Source organism: Pinus tabuliformis, chromosome 4_1, assembly GCF_031772625.1.
Source record: "Pinus tabuliformis cultivar Carrire ecotype Pingquan chromosome 4_1, CPIR1, whole genome shotgun sequence".
NCBI classification, from domain to species: Eukaryota; Viridiplantae; Streptophyta; class Pinopsida; order Pinales; family Pinaceae; genus Pinus; species Pinus tabuliformis.
In genome coordinates, this window is record NC_142303.1 from 742,842,594 (window position 1) to 742,856,646 (window position 14,053).

At 38.1% G+C, this 14,053-nt stretch overlaps 1 protein-coding gene across 1 annotated transcript; it reads left to right on the forward strand.

Annotated features, from left to right (window-relative positions):
- The first annotated feature begins 9,558 nt into the window (after positions 1-9,558).
- On the forward strand, positions 9,559-13,701 carry LOC149178289 (uncharacterized). Its single transcript, XM_089422041.1, has 2 exons — positions 9,559-11,163; positions 11,734-13,701. Exons 1-2 carry the CDS (start codon positions 9,559-9,561, stop codon positions 13,699-13,701), a joined length of 3,573 nt encoding a protein of 1,190 aa, XP_089278167.1.
- The last annotated feature ends 352 nt before the right edge of the window (positions 13,702-14,053 follow it).

The window sequence follows — 14,053 nt, forward strand, 5'->3', positions numbered from 1 at the left end:
TCAATTTACCTTTCCCCGGACTCATATTTTCCCAGAATTCGCTACTTTGTGTCATCTCAGGTACCCCCAAAGGCAGAAAGTAGTAATTTCTCAAGACAATGAAGTTCCATTTTCAATTACCCTAGAAATTATTTTTCAAACTCTTTAGATAAAACCTCAGCCCTATTTGCACCCATTTTCCACTGATGCACTCATAGAGGTATACAAAAAGCTTACCTTCCCTGGGCGAGCCCATATTTTTGAATGCTTTTTTCCTGAAAATTTTGAATTGCCTAGAACAAATCCTCCATACCCTGCTTCTATTTTCCCTGAGATGTCAAGACAAATCATTTCCATGGTTAGTTGCCTATTAGGTTATCACATAGACTAGTGGGTAGATGAGGTAGCGTTAGGGTTTTCATCAGTTTTTTTAGTTGATCGGAAACCATCACTTACTTTTAATTATAGTCAGTACCTATCAGATGTTATACATGAGAGGTTTCTCAACTTTAAATATGAAGGTGTATTCAAACACCAAACATTCTTAATATATTTGATGTTATTCTACCAAGTAGATAGGTTCAAGTTCCAATTAGAAAAGATGGATGTTCAGGGAAGTCCATTATCAGTCATTCACTAGAATTATTTAGTGAGAAGAAATTCAGAAGATTGTTCATTCACTGATTTTGTGGATCAATTTTTACATACATCCTTTTGTCTACTTAGTAGTGATGTTATACCAAGGATTTCAGCAGAGATCAATAAATTTTTTCATATTTCAAAACAGGCTAAAGTTGGAGACTAGTATCTCTACCAAAACTATATAGAGATTCAAATCTATGGGTGTGAGCTTCCTCCCTATATATTACCAATTTTTGTGTGAGTAAATATTTTTTCTTTGGAATACACTAGAAAAATGGTAAACATGAATGGATTACATTTTGTATCAAATAAAAAGAAAGAAAAGTTTAAATTGAAGGCACATGTTGGGCCTTATATTGTAAATACCAGAGCAACAACAAAGGGAGTGGAGGAAATATTAAAGCAGATGAAATTTAAACTAAGCTTCACATGGTCTTATGATCCATTAGGGATGATTTCAAAGCTAAGAGTTGAGCAGAAGACCACTCCATATGCACATACACTTAGGCCAGAGATAGAGCAGTATGATAATTAGGAGCAATCGAAAAAGCACACACTACAAGAGGCTAAAGGGAAAATAGCTAGTCAATCATCTCTGCAAACACCTATCCAAAAAGACAAAGAAATCAAGAGGCCAAGGGAGAGTATGCCCCCTACATATTTATAAGCAAACTTTATAGACTTATACGTCTTCAAGAGAAGAAAGAAGGATCCAAAGACTAATACTAAGAGTTATCCTTAGGTAATAAACATTCAAGAAGAATACTCAGAAGAAAATGATTCAGAGGATAAAATTACAATTGTTTTGATAGGTATTCCCACCACTTCATTCCCATATGTTGAGGAGACAACTCAATCCCCTATCTCTTCTACATCTCACATTCCAGCATAATAAAATATTTCTGTAAGATATAGGGGGATCAAGAGGAAGAATGAAGAATTGAAGATCAACATATTCAGAGTTTTGGAAGCAAACTTGCACCACTCAACATAGGTTGTTGTTTGCATTTGACACATAAAAGGGGCAGTTCCAAATGGCCTTTTTGGAACCTACATTTTGAGCACCCATAAGTGCAAAAGATTATAAGGCTTCAATATTTTCTATGTCTACCAAAAAGTTTCATGAAATTGATCAAATCAATTTTCATAAGAAAGCACGTGAGATGATTTATTCAACACTGACCAGTTCAACCATGGATGCATTAAAGTTGTAAGCCTCTTTGAATAATATGAATTCACAGTTGAAGATAGAACGAATGCCTTCTCTAGCCAAAGGCACTAGAATTAAAACTTTAGAAGATTTAATAATCAAAATATGATATGATCCTAATGATTTCAAGGCAGTCTAAGAGATAATTTAAAACAAAAATGAAGATATTAAAGCCCTCAGGAAACAACTTAAGCTTCCAACCACAGAGCACCCTCAGGACAAAGAAGTAACCAATATAGAAATGGAGAAAGAAAATTTATTCAAAATAATAGTTGAACAGAATGTTAAAATCCAGATGGAACATGAAATGGAAGCATTGTTGAAGGAGAAGGAATAACTGGAAGCAACACGTACCTTTGAACCCCAAAATCGATTCGTTTTGACACTACTTTCTCCACCTTAATCCTTCCTTTTTGACCATCATAAGTTACAATCTTGGTATAAATTTACAAGGTTGAATCATAACAGGTATGTAATCATCATATATTTCATAAGCGTCATTTGTTTTCATTATTTGACTTAATATCTACCTAATCTACCGAATTATAGTGATTTTGCAGCTGATAAAAGTTTTTGCAGCTGGATCCAAGGTTCAATAGGTTGTGGAGCTCCATCCAGGAAACAAGGCACATGAGTAGCTGGAAAAAAATGAGGAAACTGATTCATTCCTATTTGCAAAAGCTATATTGACGAAAAATTCACATTATCAGTCCAATCAAAGGATAAGCCAAACAACATGGAAGGTGTAGTTCAAGCGAGCGAGATGCGGTTTTTTCATTTCATGATTTGCTACGTTGTTAGAAAATCATGAATAAGGTTACGATATCTTACCTCTTAGGATAATTATATATGACATTGATTAGCATTAGCATAAATCTATGAATACATTTATTGTGTAACGTTTTATAAATGTGCCTCTCAACCTAGCTAAATGAGATGAGAATTGTATTTATGAAGTACTTTGTTTTTATATAAAAAAATTGTTTCAAATCCATTACTTGTTGTGCGTTCCAATGCATGAATAGTCATTTCATGAAATCTTTACAACATTTATTGCTTCTCGTAGGTGAGCTCCATCGAGACAACAAAGATTTTGTTTATTTACAATTATTATTTCCACACAAATTTCCTTTAGAATTTGTTGATTCATTCAAGTATTTAGGTTCTAAACTTTACTTATAGATTTGAAATTGTTTTACTAATCATTTTACTGATCAGGAAATGAGAGATCTTAGATGCATATGGATTGAGCTTAATTCAAAATAGCAGTAGGAATTTAAGCTTTATATTGCAGTAGTTTTTAGTCATAGTTATCATAGAGATAGATTTATTTATGAGTATGATTTGAAGATTGATTTTATTTAAGTACAAGTGCAATTCTCATTCAAACAAGTGTGAGTGCAATCTTATGAAGCAAGTTTAAAGTTTCTTTTAAGTAGGATGAAATTGTTACTTAGGAAAAGAGAACGGAATTGATTACATTTGATATGAGAAATTTGATTATTTATATATCCATAGAGAAACATGTGCATCTTGATAATTCAAATTTATTTAGGCATGTAATAAGTGAAAAAGACATCTAGCACATACATTTCATCAGCTTACTAGCCCTGGTTGATAATTTTATGCAATTAATTCAACATCAATTAGATTACCAAACTTTTTGGCATCATTGTCGGGGAAGTATATATTGGAGTTTTTTTTTTTGCCTTAAAAAATAAATATATGCATATAGAAAGTGATTCTAGAGGTATATTTTTAGGTAGAGGTAAAATTTTGATTCCAACGTCATAACTCACCCCACCAGGAACTCGTAGTGCCACACCATCCACCCACACTCATATTCCATATATTGCAGGAAAAAACAGACTTCCTGAGGTACTTAGATATGAAATCCAACCTTCAGATTCACAAACTTCATCAACTGAAGCCATAATAGAAGAAGAGGATCCTACATCCCCAACATAAGGAGTAATTTTTCTATTTCAACTAAAGAGAAACTTCTAGGAAAAGAACTAGAAATCTCTAGTGAAGAAGAAGAGGAAGAAAATTATTTTAACCTTACATTGATAAAAGAACAAGAAGAAATAGAAGAGGAATTAGAAAATCCAATTTTGGAACCTTACATTAGTTCTAAAGAATCTACAATGGATGGAGAAGGGGAAGGAGAAGTACCTAATGTGAATGGTTAAAAACCTAGGATTGGAGGAGGAAGAGGAGGAAATAGGGGAGGTGGAAGAGGTGGAGGAAGAGGAAGAGAAGTTGGTAGAGGAAATCCAAAACCTTTTGGATTTCCCATCCTCGATGAAGATACCATAGCCACAATTAAAAATATCTCACCCTTCATCCTTCCAAACTTTCATGGATTAAGGAGTGAAGATCATGAAACATTTCTATTTGAATATTAAGTATTGTGTAGATATTATAACTACTTTCGTAACACTCAAAAGTTTAAATTGTTCCCAAAAACTCTTAGGGATGTAACATTACAATGGTTCATGGGCTTAGGAGTACATTCTATAAGAACACGAGAACAAATGAAAACTACATTCTTAGAGAAATATAGGGATTAATGTATGCCCCATAATCTTAAGGATGAAGTATTTAAAACGATGCAAAAAGAAGATGAACATTTTGAAGATTTTATTAAGAGATTTTCTTATAATGTCAAAAGGGCTAAAATGCATAATCTAGATGAAGAAACTTTGTAATATCTCTTATTAAAATCCATGAGAGATGAGTGGATTGATCTTCTCAATTTGATGGATAAGGGAGATATTTCTCAGTTAACATTTGGAGAAATTTCTGAGTTATGAATACACATTTCAAGACGTAAAACAAGAACTGGGAAAAATCCAATAGACCCTGTCATGTCTGGGATTAATAAATCTGCTGCCGAGACAATAAGTAGGGTTGAATTAGGAAATTTACTTGACAATTTTAAAATAGATATTTTGGGAATTCTTAGTGAACAAATAAATATCCTTAAGGTAAAAAACAAGCAAAAGGATGAAAATGCTCCATTGTCTATATTTTGTCCAAAATGTAGAAAGAAGCATGCTTTGAGAGAATGCCCTCTTTACTTGAAAATTGTACAAGCCCGTGTTATATGTGTTGGAAATAATACTAGGGGGGGGTGAATCAGTATTATCAAATCAATATTTTTTTTTTCAGTTCCATAATCAAATCATATACGCTGCTTTAGTTACTAGAACTCACGTGTACGCACAACTGTGTTTAATGAAACTAGCATATATCCAGAAAACTTATAATTCAGTTAATTCATCATATGTTGATCTTTATTCAAAACTTCATTAACCATATAAATGGTAACTAGGTGCAGTAAAAACATAACAAATCATCATTCATAAGAAACACACATGAACACCATGATATAAGGTGGAAATGCAATTCGGGACAAAAACCACCTGCTGCCGTCTTTGTTTAATATAAGAAAAACCTGTTTACAATCTTGTATTGGCACAGACTCATACCAGTATGTGGGCACCCACTTGTAGAAGGCTACAACCTTCTCTCGTTCTCCAGCTACTACTGGAAGGGAGCTACAACTCCCTGGCTCTTGTACTAGCCGACATATTTACTAGTATGTAGGCACCGGCCTACAAAAGCCTACAACCCTCTATCTTTTTCTAGCTGCTACTGGAAGGGAGCTCCAACCCCCTGGCTCTTGTACTAGACGATATGTTTACCAGTATGTAGGCGCCGACCTACTGAAGGCTCCAACCTTCATTCTTCCTCTAGGGACCACGTTTCATAAATTTTCAGATTGGATACTCCTATATCATAACACCATAATATGAAGGCCACGTTTCATCCAATTTTCATACTGGACCCATCAACAAAATTGAAGCTCAAAATCAATCACCACTGCAATACAACCATTGCATCAACTAATCATTAAATTCTAAATCACCCAACACTGAATCACTGAAGACCTGTCACCAGAACAAAGAGTAGAACCCAGAACTCTACAACAACCACTAGAACCACTTTTATATATCATATTACATGATGTATATGCTACTCTGATGAACTGAACCAGCGTGTATACACACTTTTACCAAAGAAAACCCACGTAGAGATCTACAAATTCTAATTTATAAACTCCACAGCTATTTCAGTATTCGGTCATAACCAGATCATAACATTTGTAGAATAAACATGCATCAGTAATTCAGATCTAGTATATCCATGATCAAACCACATAATGATAAAACATTTCAAGCCTTAATATCCCGATTCATCATCCATCATCATCCACATAGGTGCATCCTTGGTTCAGATCAAGCAAAGCATCACAAACCCATAACCTGCATACTAGATCTCACGCTTCATTAGATATTCAATATTTGCACACTTGGCTTAATGATCTTCTCCTCAATTTATAGTGTTAGGCCTTTCTCAATTCCATGGTCCAAAACCACTTAGGACCAATACCTTGGACCAAATACATGGGGTCAATACCTCGAACCAGATACCTTTGACCAATACCATGGATCAAAATACCATGGACCAAGTACCTTGGACCAAAACTTAGTTTCCCAAGATATGAGCTCCTTTTCCTTATGCAAAAGTGCGTGTGTACATTATACAATCCTTTTGGTCTGTTAACCCATGTGCATATGCTCCTTTGTCAAGGTGAACCTATGTATACCTCTCTCCGATCATTAATTCATTGCTATTGATCTGCTGCACTATGATCTTTCATCTGAGTGAGTTTCCATCAAGGACAACACCTGTATCATAATGCCAACAATATGTGCAGAAAATCATGATACAAATGAATGCCCCTCAATACCATGTCCTAAATATATCTATCAAGAGGAAGAAATATCAAATCAAGTTGAACCCCTTTGTTTTATTGCTAAGAGACCATGGTAAAATTCACAATGAAATATGAGCGAATCTTTTAACACTCAAACATTTGCACAACCATCACAAAGAAATTGGACTTCACCCATGGCTTGGCAATCTTGGCCACAACCTTGGGCACAAGGATGGAAAATTTCTTATGGAAAATGCCCTAAATATCCTCAATATCAACAACACTACCCCATTTTTCTACCAAAATATTTTCCTCAGCCTGTTCAACCAACTCAACCTCAGAACAACCTATTTAAAATATGAAAGGACAATATTTCCAAACTTACATGATAACTCCACTAGATATAAACAATGTCTAACTTAGATCTAGTATATTATTGGAAAAGAAGTCACCATGAATTGTTATTCAGGAATATGAAAAAGAAAATCTCCGTGAGGAAGAGAAATCTATTTATTAAGAGGAAAAATCTCAAAAACAAACCAACCTTGAACATTATGATGATATCCAATTAGACTCAACTCTCATCATAGACATGCTAAGGGAGCGGGAATGGAGCAGGCGAGGGTTTCGATCCTTGGTCAGATAACGGAACCCCGAACAGGGCTTGGATAGGCAGATGAGATCTGTGGCCCTGCACAGCTGCCGTCACGGGAGCTTTACCTTCAGCTGGTGCAACTGGCAGATGTAGGTTAACCGGGTTCTGGCATTTTATTTTACTCGGTAAGGTAAAATATCATTACCATCAACTGTTTGTTTGTTTCCGTTCACATTGGTCTGTCGGTGGTCATATACGTTGGAAGTTTTCAACCATGGTTAAACCTGCCGAATTTCTAGCACTGGACCCAGACGTTGAAGATATTCTTTCCATGTGGGGGAAGGAAATAAATTCACAGAATGTGGATTTTTATTTTGGGTCTGTAGAAAGTCCGAGACTGGAGTCTATATCGCAGGTGGAAACCCTTCAGGTATCATCCCCAGGCAAGGGTCCGGACAATGTTATTCAGAACGATGGTTCAGAGGATGGCGCTTTACATATAGAGAAAGAGCCTGAATCGAGAGGGACAAATACGACCAGTTTGCCCACGGTCCCACAGGGCAAAGCTCTGAAAACCAGGTTTTCAAACCCAAAAGGGCTCGAAGAAATAACCCAGTTAGGGTTTCCTACAGACATTGAGAATCCTAGATTCCCCGGAGTTTCTACCTCGCTTTCAAGGATTACCCTTCCAAGAGAGAACCAGGGCCAACTCGAGACCCATACAATCGAGTTAGGCGACTTTTCAACAGGCGGGCAGGAAGGAATTGATGGATTGGATGCGGGAAATTTGTTATCTGGGAAAGACGCTTTGGGAATATCAGGACAGATCCCGTCTTTGTGGGAATCAGAAACCCTATTGGGCTCAGCACAGATAACACCAGATAATAACGAGGATTGTGAAGGAAGCAGACCGGCGGTGGAAAACTTAAGACAAATAGGAGCGACAAGAAAACAGAAAAGGCCCATTGGTACACAGGTGATAGCGGACAATTTGGTTTTGGGGATGGAGGTGTCCATGATAGAAGCTATAGCGGTTGCTGATTGTACTTTGGTAGGCAGAGTCAGAGGTAAGCCATACACATCTGAATTTCTTCAAGAATGGGGTGAAAAAAGTTTCACGGCAGAGAGACCGGTGCATTTCGAAGCCCTAGTTCTAGCAAAAGGATGGTTCAAATTCAGATTTGATGACAAAGAATCGGCGGATTGGGTCTTGCAGCGTATATGGCATATTGATAACATACCTGTACTGTTAAAAAAATGGTCCCCTTTATTTGACGCTATCAAGGAGCGCACGGATGTTTTTCCTGTTTGGGTGCGTGCTCCGGGGTTACCATTTTTTCTATGGACTGAGGATGTATTCAAAACCATCGGTAACAGGTTGGGGGCATATATGGATGCGGATAGGTCCTTCCTAACAACGAAAAATAGGGCAATTGCGCGAATTCTTGTCATGCTCAAACCGAGTGGGGGTTTGGCACAAAAGATTAATCTTCAGTTCCATGAATATGTTTATGAACAGATTTTAGACTACGAACATTTACCTTTCATATGCCATTGGTGCCACGAGTATGGGCATATGGCAAAAGATTGTCCACATAAGAGAAGGAGAAGACATTTTCGTAGGACAACAGCTCACAGAGTAAATGTACAAGAAGATGTACAGATGACGACGGAGCAGGACATGACGGAGACGCTTGACCCTATGAATCTGGAGGCAGAGGAGACAGAGAAAGGGCCAGCGGTTGGAAGCGATCATTATAAGGAGCCGGCGGAGGAAGCGGGCAAAGATCAGGAAGCTGTAGAAGGGGTCGTTGAGGAGATAGCAAAAGACAAGGAAGCTGTGAAAGGGATCGCTGAGGAAGCAATCCATGAACAATCCGTCGAAGCTGAGAAGGGTAAGTGCTCAGGGACTCCTATCTCCACATTTATCTATCCTGAGCATCCATATATAAATCATAATATTGCTTCTTCGTCATATAAAGAGCATGAAAATTGTAATGATGATAAGATGGAACATACAATGTTAAATCCGGATGTGGAAACATTAGCTGAAACCTTACCACTTCTGGATATAAATTGTGAAGATAAATGGCCTCCTCTCACTCACCCTGTGTCCCGGACTCCTTGTCCTTACAATCTGAGATCTTTGGGTGGGAACCAAGTGACTCAGGGGTCTTTAGGTGGGTTGGGGCTGATACATCCATTGATCAAATCCAAAAACAAGCGTGGTCGGAAATCTGATATGTCTAAAGCAAAACTTAGAGCAAAGATGGATGTTGCAGACGGTAAACAATTTTCCATTCCGGGGGTTCTTAGAGCAGCACATCCCCCTGAGGGAGTAATCAAATGATCCTGACGTCCTGGAATTGCAGAGGTTTGGCCAGCAAACCTAAAAAACTGGCCTTAAAAGAATGGATTTTCAATTCGAAAGCAGATGTTATTTTTCTGCAAGAAACATTGGGGAAGGCTTATGAGATAGAACCTATGCTTAATTCCCTTCTGCCTGGGTGGTCTTTCAGTGCTATGGATGTCTTTGGACATTCGGGGGGAATTGCAATTGGGTACAAAAAAGGGAGGATAAAAGTTCTCAATAATTGGGGGATGAAGAATGTTATGGGAATGGAGATTACATCCCCTGATTTCAGTTTCCCCATCAACATAGTAAATATCTATGGACCATGTCAAGGCAGGGAATCTTTCTGGGATGACTTGATGTCAAAATCTGTTATGAAAGCACCTGTGATGATTATGGGAGGCGATTTAAATTTTACTTTGGGTAGGGCGGAAGCTTGGGGCCCATCGGCGAGAGAAGATCCTCTTACAGATTTTTTCCATAATCTTATCACAGAGAATAACTTTATTGATCCTCTCCCGATCAAGCTAAAGCCTACTTGGAGGAATCGAAGGATAGGAGCAGACAGGATTGCCAAAAGACTAGATCGATTCCTGCTGACGGACTCTTTGTCTTCCAAAGCTCCCTTGATCAGACAGTGGGTTGAGGAAGTTGGGAACTCGGATCACTTCCCGATTTTCTTAGACATATCATTTTCTCCTCATAAACCCCCTGCACCCTTCAAATTTAATCCTGCATGGCTACAAGATCCAACGTTCAGCAAGTTGTTTAAAGAAACTTGGATTCACCCTGAACACAATGCAGGTGAGGAGAAAAGTTTTCTGTTCATGGACAAATTAAAAAGATTGAAATCAGCTACAATTTCCTGGGCAAAGGATAGGAAATTGAAACAAAATGAGGAAATGAACATCATAAGGGAGGATTTGAAACAGATGGAGGGTTTGGATTCAGATGGTTACTCATCTCAAGAATCTAAAGATAGAATCCTTCTATTGGAGAAAAAGCAAACAAAAATACTTTTGGAAAGGGAAGAAGAATGGAGAATCAAGAGCAGGGCAATTTGGCTTAAGTCTGGGGATGAGAACACAAATTTTTTTCATAATTTTGCAAAAGGAAGGAAATCTATAAACACTATCTGGCACCTTAAAGATGAAGAAGGAAGAGATGTCAGGTCTTTTCCAGAGCTTTCTGGTTTAGGGAAAAGACACTTTCAAAACATTTTTGCAGATCAGGGAGAGGCTACTATAGCAGAAGTCTTTAAAACTGTACAATGTTTTCCTAGATTCATTGAGGAAGATGAAGCTGAAGATCTTACAATTCCGGTCACTAAGGGGGAGATTGAAGCAGCTATGAAGCTAATGGGTAAAGACAAGAGTCCAGGCCCTGATGGCTGGACAATAGAATTGTTTCTATATTTTTTTGATCAAATTGGAGATGAGATAACTGAAGTTGTTGAAGAGTCAAGGTTGAAAGGAGATATATATAGACCTTTTAATTCAACATTTATTGCTCTCATTCCAAAAAAGGATGAACCGGAAAGTTTTGAAGATTTCAGACCAATTTCTTTGTGTAATTGTATATACAAGATTATTTCAAAGGTTATAGCCCTCAGATTAAATCCAATCTTGTCCAGGAACATCTCTATGGAACAATTTGGGTTCCTGGATGGTAGACAAATCCATGAAGCTATAGGGATCGCTCAGGAGGTAATTCATAGTGTCAAAATCAAGAAAAAGAAGGGTGTTGTTCTTAAAATTGACCTTTCCAAAGCATATGATAGGATCAGCTGGCTCTATCTTCGAATGCTTCTTACTCATGTGGGATTCAGCTATCCTTTTGTCAGCTGGATCATGGGGTGCATAACAAACGTCAGCTTTGCAGTTTTGGTCAATGGAGCGGCATCCCCATTTTTTACTAGTCAGAGAGGCCTCAGACAAGGGTGTCCCTTATCCCCTCTCCTATTTCTCCTTGTGGCAGAAGGGCTAAGTAGACTGATACATAAAGCCAGAAGTGAGAATAAGGTAAAAGGTATTGAGGTAGCAATAAATCTCTACATCACCCACCTGCTTTTCGTTGATGATATATTAATTTTTTCTAATGGTAATTACAGCGAATTAAAGGAGATAAAATGCATTTTTGATCTTTTTCTAAAAGCAACTGGAATGCAGATAAATTCTGGGAAATCTCAGGTTTGTTTGGCAGCTGTAGACAGGAGGGAAAGAAATCATTTGATTGATCTTTTTCCGTTTCCGAGTCAACCTCTGGATGTTCCCTTTAAATACCTGGGGTTTTGGTTAAAACCAGTTGCTTACAGAAAAGAAGACTGGAATTGGATCATAGCAAAAATTGAAGCAAGAATTTCACATTGGAGTTATAGATGGTTGTCCCGAGCAGGTAGGTTGACTCTTATTAAATCAGTCTTGTTAGCCATCCCAGTTTACTGGGCTGCCCTAACTTGGTTTCCTAAAGGTGTAATGGAGAAAATTAGAAGGATATGTTGCAGATTTTTATGGGCAGGCTCTAAGGAATCATCCGGATTACCATGGGTGGCATGGGATAAAGTGGCCAGACCAAAAGAGTGGGGAGGTTGGGGGATTAAAAGACTCCCTGAGTTCAGCACCTCGTTAGCAGCAAAGTCAGGATGGAGGCTTATAACTATTGAAAATCTGTGGACAAGGGTGGTTAAAAGGAAGTATATTGATCCAATGCCTTTGGATGAATGGATTCGGAGTCAGAATAAGAAGGCAAAAAACTCTTCTGTAATTTGGAAGGCAACGGTGGAGGCTTTCTCAGTAATTGAGCAAGGGTTAGCATGGAAAGTGGGAGATGGCAGACAAATCAGGATTGGCAGAGACCCTTGGGTTGGGTGTAATGAAGCATATGCTTTATCACCAGGACTTCTTCGACATCTTGAGTCCAAAAGTATCACCTATATATATCAGGTTGAACGAGTAGGACAGTCTACTATTTGGGGACAGGCATGGAAGGACGATGAAGAGTTAGGACTAAATGCTAGATGGAAGAATGAATGGACAGGCTTCATCAAAGAACTTAATCTATCCAATGTTAGGATAAGAAAGGAACCTGATAGATTAATGTGGGCTCACAGCAAAACTGGGGGGTATACACCAAAAGAAGGATATTCTTTTCTAATGGGAAAGATAGGATGGGGAGCCCCGGAATGGTGGGCCAAAGATATATGGAAACTAAAAAGTCCCGCCAAATCCAAACTCTTTCTCTGGTGTATCTTAAATAGGAAGGCACCAACTTGGGAAAATCTTCAATCAAGATTTTTAGCTGGTCCAGGGCGATGTCCTTTGTGCAAAACTGAGGAGGAATCTACAAACCATCTTTTCACCACATGTTCTTTCTCGAGGAAAATATGGGAGGAGGTCATCGGTTTTCTTAAGGTGACTGCACAGTGGGGAAATGAATCGCTGGGTGATACTTGGAGGAAATGGTGGCAAACATATTCGGTTGGGAATATGAGGAACTTGCCAATTATCTACTGCTGGGGTGTGTGGCTTGCGAGAAACAAGAGTTTGTTCCAAGATCAAAATACACCGATTTCTGTTATTGCATCTAATATTATTGCCATTTACTCTGCTCTACCTCCCCCTGAGGAAAAAAAATCCAGATCTAAACAAAACAACATCATCATACAGGAGGATATCCCTTGTGGTTATTTTGACGGGGCCTCACAAAACAATAGGGCTGGTGCAGGTATGTGCATACATATCAACTCAGAACATACTCTAAAAGCCTCGGTTGGGTTGGGTACAGGAACTAATAATTTTGCAGAACTCTCTTCCTTACGTCTCCTATTATGCTGGCTACAACACAAAAACATCAACACCATTCAGATTTTTGGGGATTCTCTTAATGTTATAAATTGGATCAATGGTTTAGCTGCTTGTCAAAATCAAATTTTGATGACAATTGTTGAAGAGATTCTATATCTGAAGACATACTTTAACAGGTTCTCATTATGCCATATCTACAGGGAGAAGAATGAAGAAGCAGATCAGTTATCTAAGGCTGGTCTTCAACAGGATTCGGGCAGCTGGGCGATAGAAGAGATATATCAGGGGCAGTCTCACAGAACAGAACAGCCTCCATATGAGCAGCAACAGTAATGACAGATCTTGATTGGCTCCATTTTTGTCGGCAATTATTACAGTTTTTCTATATTTTCTGTTTACTTTTTGTACATATTTATCCATAGCAGGGTGAACTTTCGGCATTTAGATCATAGCTTACAGACCTCTATTTTTTTGGCTCTAAAATGACTGGTGGACATACATGACAGAATGGGGTTGTTTTCTTTCTTTGAAGGAGACCCCGGGTATCACATGCATTAGTGTATTTTTGTTTTATGGTTTTAAATCCTCCTTCCGGGAGGAAGATTTATACAGGATAGACTCAGCAGAAAGCTCCCTGAGGGTTGAGCTGTGAATGTAAAAATGAGCCCAGCATGGCTTAAGAACA

Bases quoted from the DNA above. Each gene is read 5' to 3' on its own strand.
- LOC149178289 (XM_089422041.1), top strand. From the start codon at position 9,559: ATGATCCTGACGTCCTGGAATTGCAGAGGTTTGGCCAGCAAACCTAAA. The intron at 11,164-11,733 runs GTTATAGCCCTC...ACTGGAATGCAG, and splicing joins TATACAAGATTATTTCAAAG to ATAAATTCTGGGAAATCTCA.